Here is a 27,341-nt window from a genome sequence, read left to right on the forward strand (position 1 = left end):
TACAGTTGAAATTAGGGTTTAGGAGCAGCCTCGAGAAGCGTGCCAGGAATTGGAAGCTCCAAGACTTGAATTTTTCAAGGCAAAAGGTGAATTTCAGCTATATTCAGATGGAGGACTAACCAACCATTGAATTTGGGGCATTTCCATTGTCGATGAAGTGGGTGAAAGCTAATTAAGTGTCCGAATCAAGGAGCAAAATAGTTTGAAGACTTTCTGGTCGCTTTTGGACAGCAAGGGGAGTTTCGATTGCGAAGGGGATCAAGAGAATTTCATTTTAAATCAACTTTTTCTTCAATAAAGATAAAGAAATACCGAAAGGGCGTCAATTTTGGGACCAATCGGGTATGCATTGTCCAAGATGAGTAGGTAAATTTGTATTTTGGAATTTTCATTTATTGTCTGCTGTTGTAATTAAGTTGTAATCAGGGAATTACCACCTATCCACGGAAGGAAGGCTGGTTACACTTAACATTAGCTTGCAACTCTCCCACTACAATGGGCATGAAAATTAATGTTTTCTTTTTGGACCATGTGTAGTAGTAGATAAAAAGGTGCACATGCTTGCTAGAATTTCAAGGGGTGGCTCAAATTATTCCATTTATTGTGCTTTCTCCTCGCAAAGAACTAGCTTTGTATTTTATTTACACCTTGTACATTCAAAGGCGTACTTGTTTACTACGAATGATGCCATTGTTTTGGCCAGAGCTTACTCTACACGGGCAGGTTAAGAAAGACAATTCTATGCTTGATGGCTGATCAAGTATATGAGATGCAAAAAGCTTCATGCACATTTAATAGTTAAGAAGTGGTTATGGGCAATGACCTTGTAAAGGATGGGAAAAGGATCTTGGATGTTGTAGAAAGCAGTTTGTGTATAATGATAAGATAAGTTTGATTGACTCTTCATTAGCATTAGCTTGCATTGATCTAGAACTTCTGCAAATATTAAGTAACATGCATTGGTCATCTCCACAAGGATCTTCAATGGTCAAGGACTTATAAAGAAAAGTCCATTTGGGCCAGGAAACGTTTCCTTCCATCCTTAGGACTATCACGGAATAGAGCATTTTCATTGTTTGTGAATCCTTGCATAAAGTCAGCGAAGCTCAAGGTCATTATTTCCTGAAACTTCACATTTTGAACCTACAATAGAAGTTAGATGCAACGCGAGAGATTTTACCTGCTGGTTGATGCTATGGTCTCGAATTTGGTAAATTTCTCATTGCAATTGGATGTATTATGCAGTCTCTTCTTAATGTGGGAGCTTCTTGCTTGACTGGCAAGAGCCACGGACTGCTTATTGTTTCAAGTGTTTCAAGCCAAGTGCAATAGCTACCTCTCACATAGCCGTACATGCTCTCACACCCATGAGTGTAGTGAGCTTACCTTCATACTTGATCGAGTTGCCTCCTCCCTCAAGGACTCCGGTAGCTCCATAATCCAAGATGCAAGCTCGATCCTGAAACTCTAAGCTCCATGCTTCATTGCGGTGCGTGAGACAAGAGAAAAGAAAAGAAGAAGAAGAAGAGATGAGAAGATGGAGAGCTTCTCCATCATGGTCCCTCACCCTCACACACTCACTTCCTCACTCACTCATACTCCCTCTCTTAAGCACAAGCTCAAGTAAGCAATAACTAGAAGAAGAAGAGAAAATAAGAGCTAGTTTTGACTATACACAAGAATGGGCTTTTTCATTTACTTTTTGCCGTTAATATAAAACCCTAACCCTAATCCCCTTCGGGCACCCATCCCTTTTTTACATGCCTGCGGCCATTTTAGCCTAGGTCCTCTTTTCCTATTCTCTTCCTATTTGCATTGGGCCTTCATCCATACCGGTCTACATTTATAGATTGCATAGAAGGGGAACCTGACACTCTTTTACAAGGATTTAGAGTACGCTTTTATATTTAAATTGCGTCTTTAAACTTTTGCACTTGTCCCGAACTTTTAAGGTTCTTGCGCTTTTGGCATTTTTTCTCATATTTCTTCAGTTGGGCTGCCTTTTTCCGCTTTGCCCTACGTCTTTAAAATTTTCTTTTTGCTTGCTTTGCAATGGAGTTAACATGTAGGTTGGTGATGGAGCTTTGTGAGGATTGGATGGGGAGAAGAAGCATCACAAGATTAGATGAGAGATTGCGGAGGCTGAGAATATTTTTGATTGGGTAGCGGGGGCCTCCGATGTTGGTGGTGGATCACGTAATTTTTTAGTGTACCTGAAAAAAAAAAGGAAGTGCAGTACTTGGGGGTGTGTCTACCTCATTGTGCAATGCATGGTGTTTGTGCCAGTGAAACTAGGAGTTGGATCGAATTTCAAGGAAGCCTGTGGTGTTGTCCCACAATTGAGAACCCAGTTTTTGTATAGGGGAGGAGTTATGGATGTGACTTAGGAAGATAGGTCTAACCATAGATGTGCTGTAAGTGTGACATGGGGGGACGAGAAGGCTAGAGTGTTTGACACGGAGCCGGCCGATCGAGGCCATAGTGCACATCTAACTTGAGAACCCCTAGGTATAGTGTTTATGGCACTCTGATATACATGGGAAAGCTCCTTGTTCCTTGCCTTTTGCTTTGTGTGGGTCTTTTTTTTGTTTGTTTGTTTTTTTTTAAAATTTATTTAGGAGATACATTAGGAGGGACTACGTTAGACATCATCTTGATGCTCTTTAGTAGTTACATTTTGAGGGGTCTAAGAGATTTGCCAAGGAATGCATGGCTTGGCATGTAGCCCTTTGCTCTTTTGGCTATACTAGTGGCCATAGAGGGGGCTTGGTTTCTACACTCGTTCTTTCGCTTGTTGATCTAATTCAGAATCAAGCTCTTTTTTCTAGACCATCTCCAGAGGCTCTTGTTGAGGCAGCTTCATTTGCTGTTTTGGCTCCCCAAACCCTAGCAAGGAGAGTTCCTATAAAATCCAGCTAGTTGAGATTAGGGGAGCACGTTGCTCCTCTACTTCCAAGCCAGTGCTAGGCTAGGGTAGCATGGTATGGAGTCCATGTTGCAACGCTCTCCTTGTTAGCTCTAGTTTTCTTTTTAGTTGTTTCAATGTCTCTTGTCCTCTCTACTGCATGACATTCAATGCTGTGCTCAAGAATGGGCGTTGTTGCTCTAACATTTCTATCTTGACAATCGTGGCTTTGGTTTCCGCTAGGAGGCGTTTACTCTTGGAATGGGCAGCTTATAGGCTAAATCCTTGATTCCATTTTCATTAGAGCAATCTCCTTCTCCTCTTGTTGCCTTAGTCATTTTTCCTCCTCTTCTTGCGTTTTCCTGCGCTCTTCTTCTAGTCTCTTCAATTCCTCCTCCACCCTCTGCAACTCTCAGTTTTCCTTGGAGGTGAATCAAGTTCTTCTTATGGGGATTTCGAGAGTGATATTTTTCTTCTTTCCTTGGCTTGACAATTTTAAGCCTTGCTAGTCATTGACTGTCCTCTCGCTCGAGGTTTCTTGCTGTTGAGATGATTTGGCATTCTCCTTTTTATTAGCAACTCTCTTCGTGTTGTCCTAGTGTTCCTTGTGGACTTCGTCTTCCACTTGTTCTCCTACGTAAAGGGAGATGGTTGGGCTTGCTGGGGTACGAGAGCGATGCTCCTCTTGGATTGGTGACGGCTCCGGGGTCCACTCTGCTACCTCTCTTTTTGCCTCCCCGAGAGCTTCTTGAATGATGGCAATTAACAGTCCTCCAAAGTCTATAGTTGAAACCTTAGAGGTAGGTTATTTCCTCTCAGAGTCTGCTGTGGTAGCCGAAGACTCCTCTTTTGCTATGCATGGTGTTGTGGTTAGTTCCTTTGTTGATGCTTGTATTGTCCTTCGGATGTAGGCGTTCCAATTTACCTCGTCCAAGGCGTTGGCTGCAAGGCTCTCTAGCAATGGTACGTCTATTTTATTCATGAGAGAATTATATCTCTGGCTTGAGAAAAGAATGTGGACTATTTTAACCAGTAGGCGAGTGATGGGGTGCTTGATGGTCACTGTCCTAATGTTCCTTCTTACGTAAAAAATTCTTAGGAATTCTGTGCATCTACTGTGGTCAATTTTCCGGCCAATCTTCTCCGTGTATTAGTTGAGATTGCATTGGTCGACTGTTTGTCTCACTATACCTTCCTTATTTACCAGCTCTTTCAAATTGCTGATGTTGCAGCACTTCAGTTGGTTGTAGACTTGTGTTTCAGTGCCTAGTCGGTACGTGTTGTGATCTTCCTTTGAGAATATAAGTTGGCTTGCCATCTCGAGTTTCTTTTATGGCACGAAAGCTTACAATTAGCTCCTTTGAGAGTACTTTTTATTTAAAAAAAAGGAAAAAGTTTAAGATCGAACATTATGGAATGGTGCGATGTTTCAATAAGGAATGCGAACTTTTTATACTTTAAGCAATCCATACATTCCAAGCACGAATTCCATAAAAGATTTTGTGAAAGTACGAGTTTCCTTTATTCATTCTTTTTTGCTTTTGAGTCTTTTTTTTTTTTTTGAAATTCGGTTTGAAGTTTCAAAGTTCTACTCATGTTTTCTTTTCCACCTTACCCCGTCCCCCCGGGAAATGACAAATATGCTTTCTAGGATTGGAGGGTGAAGGGTTAAGGACAATAAGCGCATGCGTGTTGTGCTTTACTTCATCATGAGTCAATCGTAGAAGTTTGGATTATACTCCAAGTGGGCGTGACAGTCCATTTCATGGGGTCTAATCATAGAAACAAGGAATGGCCGTTTTGGCCTATAGGAACGGCCTAACGTGTTCCAAACCCTCCAAGGAGGTGAAACGGTGAGGGAACGTTCCCTGTCGTTTCCAAGGCTGTTCCCCCTGCCGCCGTTCCCTGTTTGAAACGGCCGTTCCAGGTCTATTGATCGAAAATTGATATTTTTTCCGGTTTTTTCTTTTTACTTGGGCCACACTCCTTTTACCACATGTTCACCCATCTCCATTGCCTAATGTGCACACACTAATCTCTCTCTCTCTCTCTCTCTCTCTCTCTCTCTCTCGGGTTGAAGATTCAAAGTGTCAAGACAACCCACAAGCTAATTAGGAGTCCATGCAAAGTTCAAATTTGATGCATTATCAACTCTTGCAAATCACAATTAAATTTCAGCCTATCCTCAATTCCAAGGTATTCATCCATTTATATTGTCTAATTTCAAGGGAAATTGGGATAATTGGGGCAATTTGAGGCAATTTGGAGCTATGGGGATAATCAAGTCAATTTTGGAACATTTGGATCAATTTCGAGCATTGAGGGGTATTGGGGCAATTAGAGGGACATTCTTTGGGGCAATTTGGGTCATGCAGGGCATATTTGGGGCACTTAAGACATGTGCCGTTCCCCCCGTTCCCGTTCCCCGACCTTGGACGTTTCCCCCATTCCAAGGGATCCCGTTCCTGTTCCCTGCTCCAGGTAACTATGGGTCTAATGCCTATGTGTGTAATGTAGATTAAGATATCAATGAGAAAGTCACCAAAGTTTATTTTACTAGCAATATGTAGTTTTTTCTCAGTGAAGATCCCATCGAAATAGGGGTGGGCCATAACATATTCCTCTAAAGGTCGTTTGTGTGTGATGGCCAGGACTCTAAATGAGGTAGGAGCCACATAGGTAGAGTCGTACTTAGCAGTTTTGATTGCGCGTCTTTGCTCGGCATTGGTCATGATTTGGCATCCCTCTTGTTTCCATTGGAGACATAGAGTATACCATTTTCGCAGAAGGGAAGAGTGAGAGTTGGCTAGCTCGGTCAGCTCTTCTAAGTCATTGCTTGTTGTAGAGACTTTGCTCCTCTGATAAGATGTGATTAGCTGTTGTGTACAAGCTTGCTCTTGAGAGATCTTGCTGTCAATCAATTCCTCGGCTACTTCAGAAATCTTCATGAACATGAACTTATAGTCCCTCCCAATGTATGGCAAGGAGCATACTTTCATTGCTAATATCTCGTTAAGGAGGCCTAAATCCAGCCCTTCATAGTTCCTAGCCAACGTAGTGAACGTGGCCTCTAAGCATCTGATGCAAGTGACTAAGTCCTCCCCCATATTCGCAGCTAGGTTGGAGGCCAATGTAACGATGGATCTCTGCTTATAGGAGGGATTGAGGCGTGTAGCGGGAGGTTGGGGTTTAGTTGAGCTGGACAACTCAACTATTGATGCCTATCTTCTAGGTTGTTCAATGGGGTGTGTGTCGGCCACTTGTGCGATGGATTGTTCCTGCGGCTTAGTTGATGTGCTGCTCTCGGCGTGTGTAGTTCGGACACTGGAAGTGTTAGGTGAGTTGGCCCAAGGCGAGCTTGTTGCGGCTTTGATTGATAGACTCGTTGAGGTTCTATGAATTTGGTGCTTTTTGAGTCAATGGATTTCTCATTCGTAGCTGGCTCACCGCTTTGTGGAGATGGGTTGGAGGGCGTGGATTGAGAAGCACCCGTATCACTCCTAGTCTTGTGCAACAAAATCCAGTTGTTGCCTTCATATTAGCCTTGAGTGTGAAATAGGTCTTTGGGTACCCATTGTGACTTGATTGTTCGTCTACTTCGATAGTGCTAGCTTTGCCTCCTAGGCCTAGGATGTGAGTGGTCTTGGATGTGCCTCCTTTAGGTTGCAGTCAATTTGCCTTGGCAGGGTGGGACAAGTTACAACCCCCCTCCTTAGACCTTGCATTAGGTTCCTCTACTGGTGGCATTGCATGCTTTAATAGAGTTCCATTGCCCTTGCTGAAAGCCGTCATTATCCGAACATTGCCAATGGCGAGGTGAATGCGCTATGAGTCATAGTCGACATTGCGGTGTGCTTGTTTCTTGAATGCGTATCCTAGCAGCAATTCCTTACTAGCGGCCTTGGTGTTAGGCATCACATAGAATATCATAGGCAGGCTTTTAGTCGTCTCGATAGAGACCGTTATTTTGCACTTTTCCAGCAGTGAATAGGATTGTTCCCCAAATGGGTTGAATTTAGCGTTAGTAGACTGTAGTTGGGATTGATCAATGAGGGTCCAATGATCGTGCGTAAGGATACTACAGTTAGCTTCCTCGTAAATGAGTGAATCAAAGATATATGTGGTGTGACCAGTGATCGATATGTGTAGGTATGCAGGTGTCACTTCTTCTCATCCTCTTCCTCAATCTCAGTGATGGTGGCTACTCTTACGTTTACAGGTAGGTTCAGCACTGGAGGCTCGTATGGTAGATGTACTAGTGTTGGTCGACTACTAGAGCTCTTGGCCATTATGTAGAGTGGTATTGATGGTGGGATTCTACTTTTTAGCGGCAACTGAGATTATGTAACTTTTTGGGACTCAACAACTGCCCTCGTAGCCTGTTTATAATCCTCTTTATTTTTGGGAATGAGCAACATATGCATCAAATCCCTCTCGTCCTAGGGCAAGGGATATACTTTGACATTGGCCCATAGGATTCGCTAACTTGTGAGTCTTCTTTCAACATAGCAGAGATGGCATTCAGGTGGACTAGAGTGGTTTTTCAATTATCCATCTTGACTCTTGCAGCTTCCGATTTGTTGTCTAAGAATATGAGACCGTTGCTCCAGTCTTCTATCACCTGTGCATTTCGCATCCATGGTCGGCCTAGCAGGATGTTGTAGTTCACTCCCTTCATGACTATGAAGTTCATTGAGAATTGGACTCCCGCTATCTTCAAGGGCTAGTCTTTTAGCACTCCAAACGGTCTGACCTTCATTCCGTTAGCTCTTGTGACATTAAAACTTGTAGTCTCCACGAGTGGTTTACCCTAAGCTTGCAGGACTGCATGGCTGAGTACATTGACTCTTGCTTTTGTGTCTACAATTCCGTTTCTTGTAGCATCTCCTAGTGCGTTGACAGGTAAGACTACGTGTATCTCTATGTTTTCCCAAAACGCATTTACGTGCAAAGAGTTAGGTACCGAGTTCAAGATTAAGCTTGGAATGTGCTTTACTGCGTTGTGGTCAGGCAACTGAGTTACTCCAAGCTCGTCATGTCCTTCTACCCATTGCTTCAACCCTTGCCATGGCATCGAGTTCTGCTTAAGTAGTCATCCCAAAGGTAGGGTCACAGGGGCTGATATTGATGTCGTTAGCAAGTTGCCAACTACTTGCTTTTCGGTAGCCTTTGTACTCTTTTGCCAATGAACTTAGGCAATCTGTCCACCTGTGGCATCTAGTCTCTGTCCATGCAGTGTTACGTGGGGTGCAGATGTGTCTCTTGATCTTAATCGAGTAGGCAAGACTTGTGTGCTTACGCTAGAGAGCTCATCGATGTCCTCTTCCATGATGGGTTCCGCATTCTTTAGGTGCGCTTGGGCTTCTCTCACCCACTCCTTATGGTACAAATGGCACGAAAGCCAAACTAGTGGATGGTTTCCGTCTACGGCACTCGGCGTACAAGTGTGTTTTTCCACACTTTGGGCATCTTAGGTCGGCCTTCTCTCGATTGGCTTGCTTCCTTTTGGGGCATCGAGATGAGATGTGTCTTAGGTGACCGCAAGTCGAGCATGCAATGGGTTCTTGGTTTTGTCCTCCTAGACCTCTACCTCTTCCCTTGGCCAACGCTATCATTGGCACTAGTGTGAAATCCATCAAGATGGGATTGCTCTCTTCATCATACAAGATGTAAGGGTTAACGTATGCTTCGTTCTCGTTTGGCTCCTCTACGTAATGTATTGGAGCATCGCTCGGTGGATGGTCATGATGGGTCCAGGTGGTCTAGGTATCCCTGTGGAGTTGATGTCCATCCTAAGGACAATTGGCTTTGAATCATTGGGTGATGGGAGAGCTGGTGGAGCTTCCCTTTCGTAATGTGGTAGTAAGGTTGATTGTATGGTTGTGGGTATGGTAACCGCCTCGGTAATTGGAATGCATTGCATCATGGCCAAACCTATCACAATTGGCAAAGGACTTGGAGCTAGGATCCATCCACTCGGCCGGAAGTTGGTTTCCTCCGCATTGCACATGAGGTCGTACGGGCCTTCTCATCATCTCTTGAAGCCTAGCCAACTCTAGCTTCACGTTTGTCAAAACCTGGCTCCGGTCGACACTCTTTTCCTTCTCCTGCAGCAGCGTGGAGAAGTCAAGTAGTAGACCCTATCTGAACTGACAGTTTAGATTATCACAGGACAACTTGGACAGGACATACCGGGACAGTCGTTCACACTGCACATGTGACTGTGGACGGGGTCACTTCAGACCACGATCCATAGTGCATACAGTAACTTGTGCGTGCACAGAGAGAGAGAGAGAGAGAGAGAGAGAGAGAGAGAGAGAGAGAGAGAGAGAGAGAGAGAGAGAGAGAGAGAGAGAGAGAGAGAGAGAGAGAGAGAGAGAGAGAGAGAGAATCTGAGAGCACGCGACTGCGACCCTACTCAGATCAGAGTGTTGACTTGCCCCTGTATACACACACACACACACACACACAGAGTTGTTAAAGTGATAATACAACATGGCTATTCTGGACATGGATTTATTGACCACAGAGTGGCAGCCCTTGGTCCAGATTCTGAAACAAAGGAACCAGAGGATATGGTTCCTTGCACAGAGGAGATGCCACCTGCTCTTGACTTCCAGCCTGCGGGCAAACGCACATTCAAGTCTCGCAGTATTCGGTAGTTGCTATTCAATGTCTGAAGGACCCCTACTAGTGGGTTCATTCAGCTCATCTTATCTTAGGTGAATTTCTTGTTATTAAACAGTTCTCAATGTTACAAGCACTCAGATGCTTGTGGTGTACTCCTCAAAGTGTGTTGTGTGAAATTAGGCTATTAGCTTTTTTGGTGTGCATCAAATGTTCAATTGATACTGTGTGCGGATCCAATGAAAACAATACAATGCAGCATACATTTTTCTTGATTCTTTAGTGCGTTTAACGACCACTCCAGCTGGTTTGTTTTGGTGTCTTCAACATTCTAGACGTGTGATCTGAGGGGTAGTGGGTTTGGTCAATTAGTTTGGGTCTCTATCGAGATACAGGGCTCAGGGTCAATGCTGCGGTCGTTTTTTGGGCCGCTAGATTGCGATTCGCGAGTTTGGTGGCCCGATAAGCCGTTCTATGCATTTGAAGGCTTACGGGGATGTCATCTAGATTGGGCTTAGCCTTTGCATGTCCTGGGGTGGGGGCCCAATTTGCCAAAATTTGGGTTCTGCAGAGCTCGTCTAAGTGGCAGTGTTTGAGTTGCAACATTGGAATTTCAGACTTAGATGTCTGAGTCCGAGTTTGTTGTCCGAGTGTGATTGGATCGTCCGAGTCCGAGTGGGCCGTCAAGCGGACCATCTGAGTGAGTGGGCGCTTAATTGTCCGAGGTCGAATATGTGAGCATTTGAGTGGATGATTTTGGGGCGTCCCTTTGGGCGTCTGAGGCCAAATTAGGTCCAGGGTTCAAGTGGCGTCTGAGTCTAAGTGTGAGACTCGGACTGTCCAGGTGGTAGAAGGACTCGAACGACTGTGGAATGCGTTCAAGTGCAGCAGCCGAGGGTCCAAAATGACGAAAATCTTATCGAATCTCACACACGACTTAATCAATCTCTCAACTATGATCCTGAAAGTAATTAACCAACACAAAGACACCCTCTGAGCTCACCTATGGGGCTTAAAGGCGCAGTGGTGAAGATTGCCAAGCATGAAATGGTTTCAAGCCGTGTAGCTCTCTCTCTCTCTATCAAGCTCTCTTCCTGAACTCAGAAATGACAAATGAGCTCTCTCGGTGCCCTTTGGCTTCTTAAACCCTTTCTCTTGCCGTGTTACTTCCCCCTTCTCTCTCTTTGTTGTCCTAACACCTTGAAGCTCTATTTTCTTTGTTTTTTCCCCGTTTCGAGCTTGCTATTACAGCAGAAACCCTACTATGTATTTCTCTATTTTTCTTGATTTTCCTTACCTAAATGCATTCAAATCACAAGCCACCACTTACAGTAATTCAACCTACTTACCTAAATCCAAAAAACGAGAAAAATCTACTTGCAAAGGAGATCGAATATCTCTTTAAATTCCCTCGCTTCCTACCTATCTCAAGCACCGGTTCGGAATAAACCCTACTTCAATGCTCAATTTCTTGATTTTTCCTTACCTAAATCCATTCAAATCACAAGCAACCACTAATCCAACCTACTTAATTAAATCCAAAAAACCAAAAAAACCTACTTGCAAAGGAGATTGAATATCTCTTCAACTCCCTCACTTCCTACTTATCTCAAGCATCGGTTCGGGGCAAATCTCATTTCAATGCTCGATTTGGAGTGTGAAAGTACTAAACGCTTGAATTTAGAACCAAAATGTGGGAGCTTCTTGCTCGATCGCCAAGACCCACGGATCGCTTATTATTTCAAGCATTTCAAGCCAAGTGCAATGACTACCTCTCATGTAATCATAAGCGCTCTCACACCCCGAGCGTAGTGAGCCTACCTTCGTGCTTGATTGAGTTGCCTCCTCCCTCAAGCACTCCACTAGCTCCATGATCCAAGGTGCAAGCTCGATCCTTAAGCTCCAAGCTCCATGCTCCATTGCGGTGCGCAAGACAAGAGAAGAGAAGACAAAAAGAAGAAGAGAGGAGGAGATGGAGAACTTCTCTACCACGGTCCCTCACCCTCACTCACCCCCTACAAAGGCGGATGGAACTACATGGATTTTTTTTTTTTTTTTTTTTTTTTTTTTGGTTTTTTTGTTTTGTTTTTTTGAATAAGTTAAGTAAATTTGATGGGATGCAAGTTCACCAGTGGCTCATGTCACCCTAGCCATTCATTCTGGAGAAAAGATGATGATGATGTCCCTTGTCAGATTGAGTAAAAGTGACCCGGAAGACGGGAGTAGGGAGGGTACACCTAATACATCACAGAACATTACAAGCTAACCCGGATTCATCTTCAGAGGATGCGTTTAGGAATGTCACATAGCATGGACCTTCTATAAGCCGTGGCTCTGATGGATTTGGCTTCTGTGTAATTGGGTCACCCTCATCTCTCTCTTGGGAAGGTACTGCGTCGAGGTCCAAAATGCTTTCTTGCAACCACTCAAACTCCTCACCTGTGATCTCATACTATGGCGCACATTCTCAATCTTCTCTTGGATGCTCACAATGGCAGAGATGTCATCGACACTCGTGCCATCATATCAAGCCACCTCATCAACATGTGCTAGTGCATCTTGTATATCAAAATCTATAAAATCATCAAATGCATCAAGCACCATGATACAATATAGCTCTTCTTCCTCATATTCCTCTCAAGCACAAGCTCAAGCAAGCAAGAACAAGAAGAAGAAGAGAAGAGGAGAGCTAGTTTCGGCTACACATAAGAATGAGCTTCTTCGTTTACTTTTTGCATTTTATACAAAACCCTAACCCTAATCCCCTTTGGGCACGCATCCCTTTTATACATGCTCGGCCATTTTAACCTAGGTCCTCTTTTCCTATTCCCTTCCTATTTGCATTGTGTCTTCACCCATGCCCGTCTACATTTACAAATTGCATAGGAGGGAGCCTGGTGCTCTTTTACAAGGATTTAGAGTGCGCTTTTATAGTTAAAATGTGCATTTCCTCTTTTGCGCTTGCCTTCAACTTTTAAGGTTGTCCTTGGGCTTTTTGCATCTGTTCCTCCTATTTCTTCAGCCAGGCCGCCTTTTTTTGCTTTGCCCTACATCTTTTATTTTTATTTTTTATTTTTGCTTTCTTTGCATTGGGGTTAACACCTGTTATAGACACAATACTTTGTGAGGATAGATTAAAGAAGAGTGTGCTGTGAAGCTGAATGTTTACAATCTATGAGATGGTATAATTTAAGGCCATTAATGAACAAATATATCCTATGCATATTGCATGTGTTGAAAACATTTTATAAGCAGACAATGAGGACTATGTATAAGTCATTGTGGCTGGTGCATTGCCTTGGATTGGCATGTTTGTGCTGAATGGAACTGCTGGGAAAGTCTACTTGTAAAGTTAAGGAAGGATACAATGATGCAATTTCGTTTTTAGAGGCTTCTTTTTCGGGTAAGGGGAGAGGGGGAATTCTATGAAGTGAGAGAAGGTGTAAAAAATGGGGGGTGTGGGGAAGGTTGTGGAGGAGGTAGAGAGGAAAAGGGAGTTGAAACTGAAAGCAAGATGAGGAAAAGGGGCCCAAAATGATTTTAGGGCAGGGGTGGGGCAGAGAAGCAAGAGGGGAGGATTGGTGCTGAGAACAGTCCAATGCTGCTCTGTATGCAGGGGCCATACAGCATTTGACTAAATAATCCTGCAGGGAAGGAATATTATTTTCTTATGAACTTGGGAAAGCTTAGAGTAGTTTGAAGAGGAGGAGGGTTGGAATAGGAAGCTGAAATGGGATTGTGGGGGCGGGTTTTTTTTTTGGGGGGGGGCAGGCACGGCTGGGTGATATATATTGCAGGGCATCACTAGTAATGGGATAGGGAATAGAGGAACATGTCAGGGAAGGTGAAAAAGAGGTGCAGGCTACTAGAAATTGCGGGGAGGGAAGGGTTGACAAGGAACTACAGGAGTGAAGAGAAGAGTTGCCATTTGCAGGGAGAGGGAGGATCTGTGGAGGGAATGAAAACATGGAAAGGGGGCAAGTGAAAGGAGTTGCGGTGGTGCTTGACTAGAGCATGTGTGCAGGCAACAAGAGCAGGATTGATAACAGTGTATTTCATGTCAAATTTCCCTACTGTGCTTTTATGATTTCCTTTTGGATGATTGGTCAATCTGTCAAGATTTCTCTTTATTCCCCCAAGAGTTGCGAGGATCTCTTTTAACTTATTCTACATGATAAACACCAGGGTGCCATGTTTAGCTGCTCAAGGCAATGCTTTCGTGCAGTATGTTCCTTTGGTAGTTTCTGTATGTGCTCAAGGAACTGGATGTTAAATGTTGAAAGTGAAGTGTAAGCTGCAGATGTGTATTTGTATTTAGTCTTCTGTGCTGAATATTGACATTTGTTAGGTTATGCCTTGATTTCCCTGCGAGCAGATTAATGTGCGAGATATGTACCAACAGGCTAGGTTGCGCCTTGATGTCCTTGCAGAGCAGATATGAATAATGCCTGATTAATGTACAAGATACATGCCAATACATACTATCAGTGACATGTGCCTAGTGATTCTCATCTTATTTCTGTTGTTTTTGCAGAAACAACGCCAACTCATCTCTGCAATCCTCTTGGACACATCAGAACACTATGTTTGCGGCTACAATAGATGATAGAACACAAAATTCTGAAAGTTGGCGATCAGCTATTACACTGGGTGGAGAGGAAATGTTGAAGGTGATCGTGAAGGTGAGGTATGGAAGCGAAGCTGTATTTTGTAGAGTCTTAACTGATTTACTGCACCATAATCTTGATTTATTCATGAATTTCAATCATAGAAAAACAGGACTTTTTAAGCCTTAATCTGTGATGTTCTGGCTTTCTTTTGCAACTTGATGCAGAAAAGCTCATGAGTAGTAAAAGAATAAGATATGTATTTTATTTGGATTCCTGAAAGAGTTGAAAAGGAGGTCTCCTTTAGCTCGTTGTGAATAACCTAGACATCTGCCATGGTGGTGTGACGTTTCATGAATGTTGTAGAAAGTGAAGGGTGCCATCAGTATATATATTTAGAGACAGTGTTTACCATGGGACGAGAGTTTTCATGATCAAGTACTAGGTGAGTTTCAAGTTAAGTGACATGTTAATCACCCATTCATGAAACAATCATAGCAGATTTTCTGGCTTTCTCTTGCGATTTGATGAAGAAAAGCATATGAGCAGTAAAAGAATAAGATACGTATTGTATTTGGATTTCTGAAAGAGTTTTTTTTTTGCAAGTAAAATGTGGCTGATTATGTTACTCCAAAAAAACTGATTACAATGGGGTGCTCATGCTCAACAGACTAGCTTGGAGCTGACGCAAAGTCACAACTACATCATGTATACCAGCCTCTCAAGGTGGTCTGGGGGAGATGGGGGCAAGAAGCCATGGGAGGGGGGGGGGGTGTGTGTGTGTGTGTATCGCCAACTGGGGCTGCCTGCTTGCATCACGAAGAACAAGTCCTAGCCGCCCCAAGTGCGTATGAAATGACAATGGAGCTCCTGACGAGCCCTGGACTCGGCCTACACCTGGTCCCATCGGCCGCGGAGGGAGTGGATGATGGAGTCGACCGCGCCTTCCAAATATGCCATCCAGTAAGACTCCCTATGATCTCTCGTACCTACGAGCGGTCTGTTGTGGGATCCAGTACCTGGCAGATGGGTAGAGCCTCCAAACCAACCACTGCACACGACCCTGCCTTGATAACGAATATGGTGTCCTGCATCCCGGCCTCATATAGAAGGTGACGGCCCTGGCAGACTGCATGCCAACAGAAACCTCCCCATGAGATACATCCAAGGCTGGGTGCTATACGGTGAAGGATGCAGCATACTCCTCTCCACACGACCTGCACCTCCTCACATGACCAAAGGCAGTGCTTTGGGTTTTCCAGAGGGTGATGTGTGCAGGGCTTACAACCTTCCTCCTTCCGTATCTGGGCAAGCCAACTTCCCACCGCCAAGCTTCCATGTGCCACCAGCCATAAGAAATACAACACCCTCCTCGGCCTCCAGCTATCCCATAGGCGGCGGGCATTTCTGCCCATCCTGTGTATGGAAAGCCTCCTCTAGTTTCTTCTCTATGAAGGGGGCTAGGAGGGAGCGTCCCATATCCTCTGTGACGAGGGACAGGATGTGATCCTAGACCTGTGTCTACATCTCTGTCCTCTAGCTGAAGCTGTCTCCTGTTGGAAAAGGCACGTGTATTAGTCGGTGGCAATCTCCATCACCTCGTCTGGGCTAGAACGAGTCCTCCCATAATGATCCCGAAGTCTGCATATTTGCTCTCCTGCAGTGCGAGGCTGGTGCTCTTGGAAGAACTCCGTGCACATCGTGTCCCCCTTCCGCGCCAAGAAGGCTGCTGAGGTTTGGAAAGAGAACTTCGAGCGCCTGTGCTATAGGTCAGCAATGGTTGCTCGTGCACGCATCTCCTGTGCGTGGAGGGTGGGATCCCTTGGTGCCACCTGTAATAATCTCTGCGTGGCTTCAAGGTCCCGTCGAAGTGCTATCTCCTCCTCCCAGCTCTGTTGCCTTGCCTGTATGTCTGCCTCTTGGCAGATTCTACTCGACTCCGCTAGGACCTCTACGACCTCCTCTACTATCTAGGCCCTCCTGTCCCACTCTTTGGTTCAAATTTGCTCTATTTGTCTCGTTACCTCCTCCATCCTATAGATCGACTCAAGGATCCGATAGGATCGTGTGTCTAGGGCGGATGATGGGGAATCAAGTGTTAGGAGGACCGGGCAATGATTGCTTGCCAACTGCTCAATTTGGCCTCCACGAAAGCCTCCCTCCTCTCCCACATAAAACCTGTCCAACCGCTCCAGCAGGACTTCACCTAGCCGCTTGTATCCCCAAGAGAAGTCCAACGACCTGTGGGAGGAGGGGGGGTGTGTTTAGGGGGGGAACACCTATACCAGGTGCGGATCAGGGGGGGTTCCCGGTAGGGGACCTCAGGTGAGGAAGTCTGTGGCGCGGGTGGTGGATGTGGGGGTCTACGGTCCCGCCAAGTCGGGCAGGCTGTGGAGTGCTCTGCCGAGGGGGTATCGCTCGCCCATGTGTTCCCTGCTATTGAGGTCGGAACTGTCGGGGCGGGGGGTGGCTGTCGCAAGCCGTCAGGGCGTTGGGGGGGGGCGAGCAGAGGTGGCGGCGTGATTGATCTAGGCGGGGACGAACAGACGTGACGGGGGGGAGCTTGCGACGTAACAGGCGTGAGCGCTTACAAGTCCAATATGCTTGCAAAGTTCATGTTTTGTCGGAATTTCTGAAAGAGTTGAAAAGGAGGTCTCATTTAGCTCGTTGTAATTAACCTAGACATCTGTCATGGTGGGGTGATGTTTTATGAATGTTGTAGCAAGTGAAGGGTGGCATCAGTATGTATATTTTACAGACAGTGTTTATATGGGATGAGAGTTTTCATGATCAAGCAGTCAGTGAGCTTCAATATAAGTGACATGTTAATCAAAAATATCCCCGCCACCCTTGCCTGTAACTTAAAGCTCCTTTTGATGTGAGGTACTTGACATGCTTGAGTCGTTAGTGAGCATACAAGATGAGCGATATGTTAATAAAAAATATCCCCTTCCACCCTTGTCTGTACCTTAAAGCCTCTTTTTGATCCCAGGTTTGTGTCTGATCAGTTATGTTTTTAGACATTGTATCTTACTATTCACTGCTTGTCATAGGTAGGGTTTTCTGTATGTAGATATCCCATTCATCTCTTAAATTGTCAGATGGCGGCTATGAAATTTGCATCACTGTTTTTTGTATGAGCTTTACCTCGTAGAGTTTAGTATATGGAGCTAATACAGGAAAATTATGCTTTCTTGTCTCTTAGCACTTTCACACGCAAGAAAGTGGTTTTACTAAGTGAAATATGTCTGTGTTTTTATTCACAGGGTGGAAGCATCTTTACAATTTCGGCTCTGCAAAAGATGGTAATTATTACCTTTAATTCTGTGTTGGAAGACTATTATAGAGAGAGCAAATCCAAATTATTCATGGTGTTACAATGATATTTGAATGATATACCAGTTACTACCCATTACTTTTGAGATGCACTAGCTATACCACATCCACAATGCATTTTTGCAAATACCATGGGGAGAAATGCCTATGTTTTGGGAGGAGTGCTTTGTGCATCTGCAAATTTCTCTTGGACTTTGAGCTGTATGTAAAGAGGAGACAATTTTTTAGAAAACCCAGAAATGTTTGCTCGATAGGATACCCATGTGAATAGTAACTCTCTGCCGGCAGCATGCATTGAATGATAAGCTGTTTTTATCTATTTATTTACTTATTTTGGAAAAGTAAAGTGTGGCTAGTTATATACTTGGAAGAAGCTTTAAGAAGTACAACTGCTCAACAGCCTAACAAGGACCAAAACCCACACTAGACATTAGTTGCCGTAGGAAAGACCAGGTAAGGTGATCAAAAGCCTCTTCCATACCTAGCTGGATCATAACAACCTGCTGGCCAAAGGCTTTGGCATAATCAATCCCCACATAAACACTCAAAATGTTATGCATGATGTTTCATCCCTTAATGAAACCATATTAATGTGGATGAATCAACTGCGGACACACTTTCTGCAATCTGTTGGCAATGATTTTAGAGAATCTTTTGTACAATGAAGCAATAATAGAAATGGGTCTCTACTGTTTCAAGGCACATGGGGAAGGAACCTTAGACGGCAAATGAATAACTGCAATCTTCCAATCTGAAGGCACCAAACCTGATTTCCACACATGCTGACAAAGGGGAGTTAGTAGGTTCTGAAGCTATTTAATGTGGGCTGAAAACAGCTCATTAGGGAGCTGTCCCAACCAAGGCTTTCCCTATGTTGTATCAAATGGGACAGCACATCCTCCACCTCAGCCTCAGCAATATTGGCCCCCATCAAATCTACCAGACTTACCCTGATTTTCCTTCCATTCCATCAAAACTTTGTATCTGTTTCATTCCTAGCACTTTTGCTTTTCGCATACCACTTGTTAGCTACTCGTACGTGAATGCCACTCTGCACCATAGTACGTTGTTAGCAGGAATCCCATCCATTAACACTATCCCTTACCTACATCTGCAAGTGAAGCACACTTGTCCACTCTAGGACATGTGTGATGGGTATCCGCTTGACTCCCCTTAGACCTTGGCCATTCTTTCCATCGGCCTCTCAGATGCAGGGATATCCATCATTTGCTTAGGGTACATTGTCACTTCCACACAAGGATCTCCGTCCTCTGCCTACATAGTCCCTATCCCTCCTCCTTGGGCTACTCATATGCCTACCATGCCCATGCCCAGTTAGCCCATATCTACTTTTCGATCCACTGTGCACACATCCTATATACGCAATGGACACTTTCGGGTTAATTTTCTAGTGAACCCCACTCCCCCACCCTACCCATACTATTCCTCCACTCTTTTTTCTACGCCCAAGAATGCCTTCATGAATGAGATTCATTTTAATAGGTCCAATTTCACTACTTGGTCTAATCTTATACAACAACTGCTTGAATCTTAGGGTCTCTAGAATCTAGTAGTTGATTTAGAGCCCCGCCGAACCCTCAAGTGGCCCACCCTGACCACACACGTCAATGGAGAGCTAACAATGCTATAGGCAATGTCAAGTTAATATAGGGGTTAGTTCCTAAGTTTACTTTGTGTCGTATCAATTTTCCCTAGCATTCGATTGTTGGATTCATCTCCTTGTTGATATGTAGTGAGAGATGGAACCTAACCTATCAATCTCAATTTTGAGTTGTAAGAGTTCTCTATTAAGGAAGGGGATGATCTGAAAGTCAAGTTGGCTGAATATATTCAGCTACTCACCGATTTCACCACTATTGGCTCCTTGAGATAAGATGATGATTAAGTCACCTTTTTCCTAAACAAGCTTCCTTCTAAATACTTTCACTTTATGCAATACATCATTTTGTTGCCCTAAGTGTTGCTGATCTTCTATGAGTTCGAATGACCAAGTCCACCAAAAGTCCTCATTTTTCTATTCAAAGGGGGGATCTGGTAACCATTTCTATGAAGGGAAACACAAGAGGTGGCAAGAACTCTCAAGTTGAGAATGAAACTCTAAGCAAGGGTGACATCTCTTCTTTAGACAAAACCAAAGAAACCAAACCCATCTAGCACCATCTCCCTAAAAAGAATAGTTTTTCACACATTGCCCAAGTGGGCGATGTAGATGAGGTGTGTGTTATACTAAGGCCTACGGTCTTCCAACTAAGAAACCATAGCAAGCTGCGATGCCTGTACTTCCTTTGGACAATTGAGTGGGGCTAGGTTCTCATTACTGCCCCATCTACTTCTCCTAGCACACATGTCACTAGACATGTGAGACATGGATAGCCTAATCCATCCGTGCATTAGAGTACTTCTCTAGGTTTGGGTGACTACTTTGCTAAAACCACTCCATTTGCACTCTTTGCATCGATTCACACTTAGAAGGATGTTGTAATTGGACTCCAAAATTCTTGCATAATTTTTTAGCTTCTTCTAGTCCAAACTCCACCACTAGTCTTCTTATTTAGAGCTAAGTGATGGAAAGGGTTATCTAAAGTTTGAAAAACTTATTTATGATGATTCTTGGATAATAAAAGAGTGTGAAAGACAAGTTGCTAGCCATGGCTGACTTGGTCTAAGACTAGGTCATAGTGAGAGTACATGAAAGAGAAAACGGGTTTACTCTTCCTGAAACCTTAGCAAACAAGGGTATAATATGAAGCTTATTGTGTGGGGAATTATTTAGCTATGGTGAGGATCACAAGCACATAGGTTCCCAAGTTCGCAATTTGTAAAAGGGCAATTGGAGTCATGCTTATAACGCATTGTCAATACAAGGTCAATATAGGTGAGTGTCAGCTTTGTCAAAGTTTGCCATGCCAACCATGATGCATATTGCTAGAGTAGAGATTGATTCCATGAAGAAAGGTAGATTAGAGTATAGGTTTCATGGGAGATCAAACAAATCACTGTCATCATGTAATGACAGTTTCAGTCCAGGTTCCATGGGGGTACAAACTGGCTTGCAATCCTGTAAGCCGAACTTCTCAAGAAGCTGCCCAATATACCTTGACTGTGATAGCCCAATACCTCGAGCACCATGCATGAACTGGATGCCCAAGTAGTAATGCAAAATTCCCAAGTCAGACATGTCAAAAGTTTGCTGCAAATTTTGTTTGAATGCTGAAATCTGATCAGCATGTGTTCCAGTGAGCAAAAGGTCATCAACATAAAGACATATAATCAGCATGGATCCTCCTTCTTTACATACGTAAAGGGTAGATTGAGATGAGCTCTTTAGAAACCAGTGACCAAGCAAGAAAGCATCTATTTTTGCATACCAAGCTCTAGGAGCTTGTTTCAAACCATATAGTACCTTTTTGAGCTTGCATACCAAATGTTCTGAGCCTTCAACTGCAAAACCAATGGGCTGCTGTACATAAACTTCCTCCTGAAGTTCCCCATGTAAAAATGCAGTCTTGATATCCAGCTGATGCACTGTCCAACCATAATGTGCAGCCAAAGCAATCATAGACCTGATGGTCGTCATACGGGAAGTAGGAGCAAATGTCTCCTCATAGTCAATGCCCTTTTTCTGTGCGTAGCCTTTAGCTACAAGCCGTGCCTTGTATTTATCAATGGATCCATCTGCTTTTCTTTTCAGTTTGTAGACCCATTTCGTTCCAATGGCTTTCTTTCCAAATGGGAAAGACACCAAATCCCAAGTTTGATTCTTAGTGATAGAATCTAATTCAGCTTGCATTGCTGCCATCCAATGCACACTGTGTTGTGCATCCTCAAAACATTCAGGCTATTCATTATCAAAAGTACTTGCTGCCATAACAAACTCCATGGTATGTGCTGAATCATGCAAACGAGTTTGCCTTCTAGTACAACCAGCCATTGGTGCATCCAAAGGACTATCTTACATAGTCTGCAAATACCATCTAGGTAATTGTCTAGCTTCCTGACTGTGTGCAAGCTCTTGCTGAATTTCAATCTCAGCATTATGCTGAATATTCCGATCAGCCAATGGCTGAATTTCTGCACTTTCCATAGGAGCAGCTGGCTGAACATTAGGTTCATTTTCTGAAGCTCCAGCTGAATCACCAAAAGTAATGGGCAGCAGCCCTTCAAAAACATCACGGGCAGCCTGATATGTGCCCAAACCAGCCAAGGATAATTTTGCTTTTTCATCAAAAATAACATCCCTAGTGACAAAAACCTTCTTTGTAACGGGATCATAGAGTTTGTAGCCTTTGCTCTTACTACTATATCCCACAAAAATGCACTTAACAGCCTTGTTGTCCAACTTCTTTCTAAGTACCTGTGGAATATGGGCATAGGCAAGACACCCAAAGGTATGGAAGTGGCCAACAGAAGGTTTACGACTGTTCCAAGCCTTAAAAGGTGTGATGGTCTTCAAGGCTTTGGTAGGGCATCTGTTCAAAATATGGCAAGTACACATGACTGCTTCCATCCAAAAACTATGAGGCAAGCTCTTTGCCTTCAGCATACATCTGGCCATCTCCATGAGTGACCGATTTTTCCTCTCTGCTACCCCATTCTGTTGTGGAGTATAGCCAGTAGTGTACTGATGGACTATGTCTTTCTGTTTCAAAAAGGAATTCAGCATAGAGGAATGTATTCCCCCCCTCGGTCCGAACGGAGAGTCTTAATTTTGCATCCAGATTGATTTTCAACAAGTGCACTGAAAGCCAAAAATGCATCGTACACTTCTGATTTCTTTTTCAAACAGTAGACCCAGCAAAAACGTGTAAAATCATCAATGAATGTCACAAAATAATAACAACCACCCAATGACATTGCTTGCATAGGTCCACAAACATCTTAATGCACCAACTGCAATCTGGTTGTTGCTCTGAAAGCAACATCACGGGGAAATGAGAAACGATGCATTTTCCCCAAAATGCATCCCTCGCATATGTGCTCAGGAGGTCTCTCCAAGAGAGGTAAGCCATCGAGCATCTGAGTATGCTGCAAAAGCATCAAGCTGCCAAAGTTTACATGCCCCAAACGAGCATGCCATAACTCCGCTTGTATCATAGCAGGAGTAAGAGTGGATGTCAAGTATGCCGACTGATCTACTGAAAGAGCATCCAACTCATATAAACCATGACACAAAGATGCTGTCAAGACCAAAGTCATGCGTTCATTATCTCTAACCATGCAACGGTCATCATCAAATGTGACCTGCAAACCACAACGTGCCAAAGAAGAAATAGATAGCAAATTCTTCTTGATCCTAGGCACAAACAAAGCATCCTGCAGGCGGAGAATAAAGCCATCAATGGCTGTGAGCTGAATCTCCCCAATACCACGAACAGGGTATGATGCATTATTGGCACACTGTACAGATTTCCCAACGGGAGGTGCACTAACTGAAGCAAACAGATCTCTGCGAGATGTAATATGTCTAGAAGCACCACTGTCAAAGAACCAAGTGTCAGCATCCTCTGTAGAGCTAAGTGCTCTTTCAGCCCAAGAGATGTCATAACTGCAAGTGTAAAAACAATAGTCCCTGTCCACAACAAAGGACGCGGACTCACTAGTAGTGGAAGTAGTTGTAGAAACAGACATTCCTGACTCCTTCTTCTTCTCTTTGGCAATGCGCTTCCTGCACTCAGTGATATAGTGGCCGGGCTTCTTACAAAAATGACATTTTCCTTTTTTGGCTTGCGTCCCCCCTTGTATCTGATTTTGCGATGTGTTCGAAGTGCCAGAACTCTGTGGAGCATTTTTCACCTTGCTGTTTTTGCCTTTCTGTCTTGCCACAAAAGCCTGCTCAGAGACTATAGCATCCACACAACTATTTTTCCGTGTTTGCTCCTCCTCTAGAAGCAAACTAACTAGCTGAATAAAAGTGAGTGGGTGCTCAGCAATCCTCATGGTGAGGTTCAATGCAGTATGAAAAGACAAGTACGAAGGAGGTAAGGAATTCAAGGTGGTGGATATCAACTGTGCATCCGAAAAATACTCATCTACATTCATGAGCTGCTCCCTCAAGTCCTGAATCTTATTTAACTGATCCTGCATAGAATCACCTTCATGCATCTTCAGAGTTTCCAACTCTTTCTTCAAGAAAGAGATCCGAGTCTCATTCTTTCCTGCAAACATATGCTCCAAAGTCAGCCATGCATCTCGTGAAGAAGATGCTGAACGAATGTGAGGGATGATGGACCGCTGAACTGCAAAAGCAATCAACGACAAAGCCTGTGCATCTCGTGTATCCCAAGCTTTTTGAGCTCCAGTTCTTGGATGAAGTGGCTGAGGTGGAGCGGGCTGAGGTCCCCGTTGTCCATGTGCGCCATGGGGAGGAGGAGTAACGGGAGCTACAACTCCCGGTCGAGTTTCCTCTCCACTGACATAATCCCATAAATTCTTAGCCACTAATACATTCTTCATCATGAATGACCATAGCAAATAATTGTTTCCATCCAATCTGTCTTCCTTGGATACATAGGTAAATACATCACCTCCCTGATTTTGCCATGACGACAAATTTCCAAAGAAAAATGAGCAATGTCAAAGCCGTAAGGGTTGGAAATCTGCAAATTTTCAGAAATTGCAGCAAGCACACTTCTGCAATTATGTGCAAGGGTGTACTCTGTCAAAAACTGTCTTTAATGCACACTTCCCAAGGTGCAAACAGTGCTCAGCAACACTGTAATATCAAGATCCCCAAAATTTCTGCCAAAATTTCTGTCACAAATACCCCAGAATGTGCATTTAATGTGTTTCTGTCACAGACACAAGCACGTGTCCCAATGCAGAATACTGATCCTGCTGCTGCTCTGTTACAAACACAGGCACGTGTCCCAATGCAGAAAATTGACCCTGTTGCTGCACGAACTCCTGTGTTTGAATTAAAAAATGCAAAATGTTACCTCTGCAGAATGATTGCAGCTGACTGACAACGTGCACGGATCCTAAGGCAATGTCTGCGCACAGGAACACGCTGGCGAACTTGATGGCGGGCTTCTGCAGGTACAGGAGGCGGCGTCACACGGACAGATGGCTTGTGCAGGCCAGTGGCGCACGCAGGCAGGACTGGCGCGCTGTGCACAGGTGGCACGCTGGGCAGATGAGACCTGGACTGAAGACGTCTGCTGGTGGCGCGCTGCAACTGGCGGGTGGAGCTGTGCAGGCGGCTGGAGCTGACGATGGCGGGTGGAGCTGCGCGCTGGCTACTTAGCGCAGGCAGGACTGGGCAGGTACAGGCGGCGCCTCCAGCTGACACAATTGACTGCAGACTGGCGACTTGAGCTAGTGACACTGGGGCTGCAGAACTGACGGGGGCTGCAGACAGCGGGGGCTGCAGTCTGCAGACTGCAGACTGCTCTGATACCAAATGTGAGGGGGTGAGAGGATCGAGGTGCAGCTGTGAGTGCAGTAGACAGTGTGAGAGTGAGAGAGACAGAGTGAAGCACGACACCCAATCCAATAGACTGAAAGAGTGTGGAATGAAAGTACAAAGTACAACCCTTAAACCTTCGGGTTGTAGGGGGTGTTCACACCCGAACACGGTAAGTGCCCATAAGTGTGTAACATAAGCACATAAGCACATACGAAAATAAGACTATAAGTCTGGGGGAAAAAACCTCTCCTACCGAGAGTAAAAAGTGCCCCAGTGTCCTACTGATCACCGACACTCCCATATGAGCGTAGGCGTAAGTGAGGCGTGAGTCAAATACCCAACAATTCTTTAGGCTATTTTTAGCTACTGTACAATAGTTTATAGCCAAGAAAATTGATATACAATGAGAAAAAATGAGCTCTGTTTATAGGAGAAAAGGGATAGTTAGTAATGTTGGTGTCATTTGAAAGGTCTTTTGAGCTATCACAGAAACAGTGCTAGACACTTTTTATTGCTTTTTTATGCAAAATTATATGTATTTTAAGCTTTGAGTCTACACATGCACATTGTACAATCATTTTGTGATCTTGTCATCTTGCTGATTGTAGTTGTCTAGCTGGGCAGATCTAGCGGATACTTTGCAGTATCAATTCTTTGTGTGTGTGAGTTTAACCCTGATATGTTTGAGTTTTGGGAACAAGCATCCAACGAGGTCATATAGGTGAAAGTGTTTGCTATCGTTTCTGTAATCCACCTTGTAGATCCAAGAGAACCCTGTGATTACTCATGATTGACCAACTCTAATGCACTTTTCTAGATATCTAATGATTAGAAAGGAAACAAATTCATTAAATAATTTAATATATAATTTAATCAAAAGGATACAAATGTATTTTTTGTTGGCTTGTGGGATTATCTGAACATGAGATTGAAGCTTATACATTCGAGCTCGATGAGGCTCTCCTTAATAAGGAGAGTGGTAGTCATCAACTGGGATTTTCTTACACCTATGTGGTACTTCACTTATTATTGGGCATTCTTTGATCATGCATTGACTAGGGAAAGTGCCTTACCATGGATTTTATTTGAATAGGAGGAGATCGGAGCCCGATTAGAGGAAGATAGCTTTGGATGTTATCATATAGCCTAGATCCAAAGGAGCCTAGAGATCATAGATAGGGTTGTCCATGTCCGATGGATGGGTTGACTTGTTTGATCCATCCTATCCAATACAACCCTCCCGGAGTCATCCGATGGTATTACTACACTCGTCAAATTGTAACTCACATGGTTAAACCAGCTGTTCGATGACTGTTGTGTGTGCCTTTTAGTCCTGTTTTTTTGCAGTGGCTCTCTTCTCTACCAGCTACTCTCCAACAGCTCTCTTTTTTTTTTCGTGAAGATAATTGAATTAGATAGTGAATATTTACATCAGACCATCAGGTCAACATTCTGTCTGTAGCAATTATTTTCTATTACATCAGACCAAGAGGTCAGCATACTCTGTCTCTCTCACTCTCTGTGTAACTAATATTTACATGAGGCCTACAGGCTATCAGAACAACCTATTACACGAACAGTATTGTCAAATCACACAACTCCAACAGCTCTCTCTCTCTCTCTCTCTCTCTCTCTCTTTTGTGCTCTCCCCAAAACCTTGATAGGCAATGTGACAATGCTTTATACAGCCACCTCTCTCTTTCAACATCCACTCACATAGATCCATCGAGCATGATCCAAATTTGACACATCTTTCTCTCTCTGTCTCTCTTCCCCCCAAAAAAAAAGAAAAAAGAAAAAAGAGAAAAAAGAAAAAGTTCCTCTCTATTCGTCATCCTCTCTATGCTTTTTACTCCCTCAATCACTTCACCTTGCACCTTCTTGAGTCTCTAAATCCAGCCTCTCTAGTCTCTACCTTCCTCTCTCTCTCTCTCTCTCTCTCTCTCTGTCTCTCTCTCTCTCTCTCTCTATGCTCCGTCAATCTCTCTATCCTTTCTACTCTCTCAATCACTCCACCTTGCACATTCTTGAGTCTCCAAATCAAGCCTGTCTAGTCTATAGTCTCTCTCTCTCTCTCTCTCTCTCTCCCCCCCCGGTGCACCCAATCATCAATTACTGTCTCTCTTCATGAGGCCTTTCACTTGCATTATGCCTATTCGAGGGAGTCAACACTTGCAAGCGGTAATGCAAGTATTGCCCCAAGATTTAGACCTCATTCATTACTTGTCTCATTCACATATGTAAAATTTAGGGGAGGCCACATCATGCCTCGGTATTTTCGACGATGTCTACCAACAACACCATTGAAAATACTTGCTATTGAAGTAGTGTAAAGGTGTTTCAAGGGCAAGCAAGAAGGTGGTGTCTCCCAATCATGAGGTCTTGGATGTGGGACGTCCCTCTCCAATTGTCTCCATTTCCTTCATTTTTGGGGCCTCCT

General features: G+C 44.0%; 1 protein-coding gene across 5 annotated transcripts in view; it reads left to right on the forward strand.

Moving 5' to 3' along the window:
• Nucleotides 1-27,341, forward strand: part of LOC148037870 (uncharacterized) — a 137,351-nt gene that overhangs the window by 89,199 nt on the left and 20,811 nt on the right. For all 5 annotated transcript variants that reach the window (XR_015690724.1, XM_087676834.1, XM_087676832.1 and 2 more), the window contains 2 exons: nt 14,067-14,214; nt 17,406-17,444. Coding sequence is in view for 4 of the 5 variants with exons in the window: in XM_087676834.1 (XP_087532960.1) it covers nt 14,067-14,214; nt 17,406-17,444 (187 nt within the window). In the remaining variant the exon portion in view is untranslated. The remainder of the gene's footprint in view (nt 1-14,066; nt 14,215-17,405; nt 17,445-27,341) is intronic.

The sequence above is a fragment of the Lygodium microphyllum genome, chromosome 4 (assembly GCF_053477565.2).
Source record: "Lygodium microphyllum isolate KBCC chromosome 4, Lygodium_microphyllum_v1.1.10, whole genome shotgun sequence".
Classification (NCBI taxonomy): domain Eukaryota; kingdom Viridiplantae; phylum Streptophyta; class Polypodiopsida; order Schizaeales; family Lygodiaceae; genus Lygodium; species Lygodium microphyllum.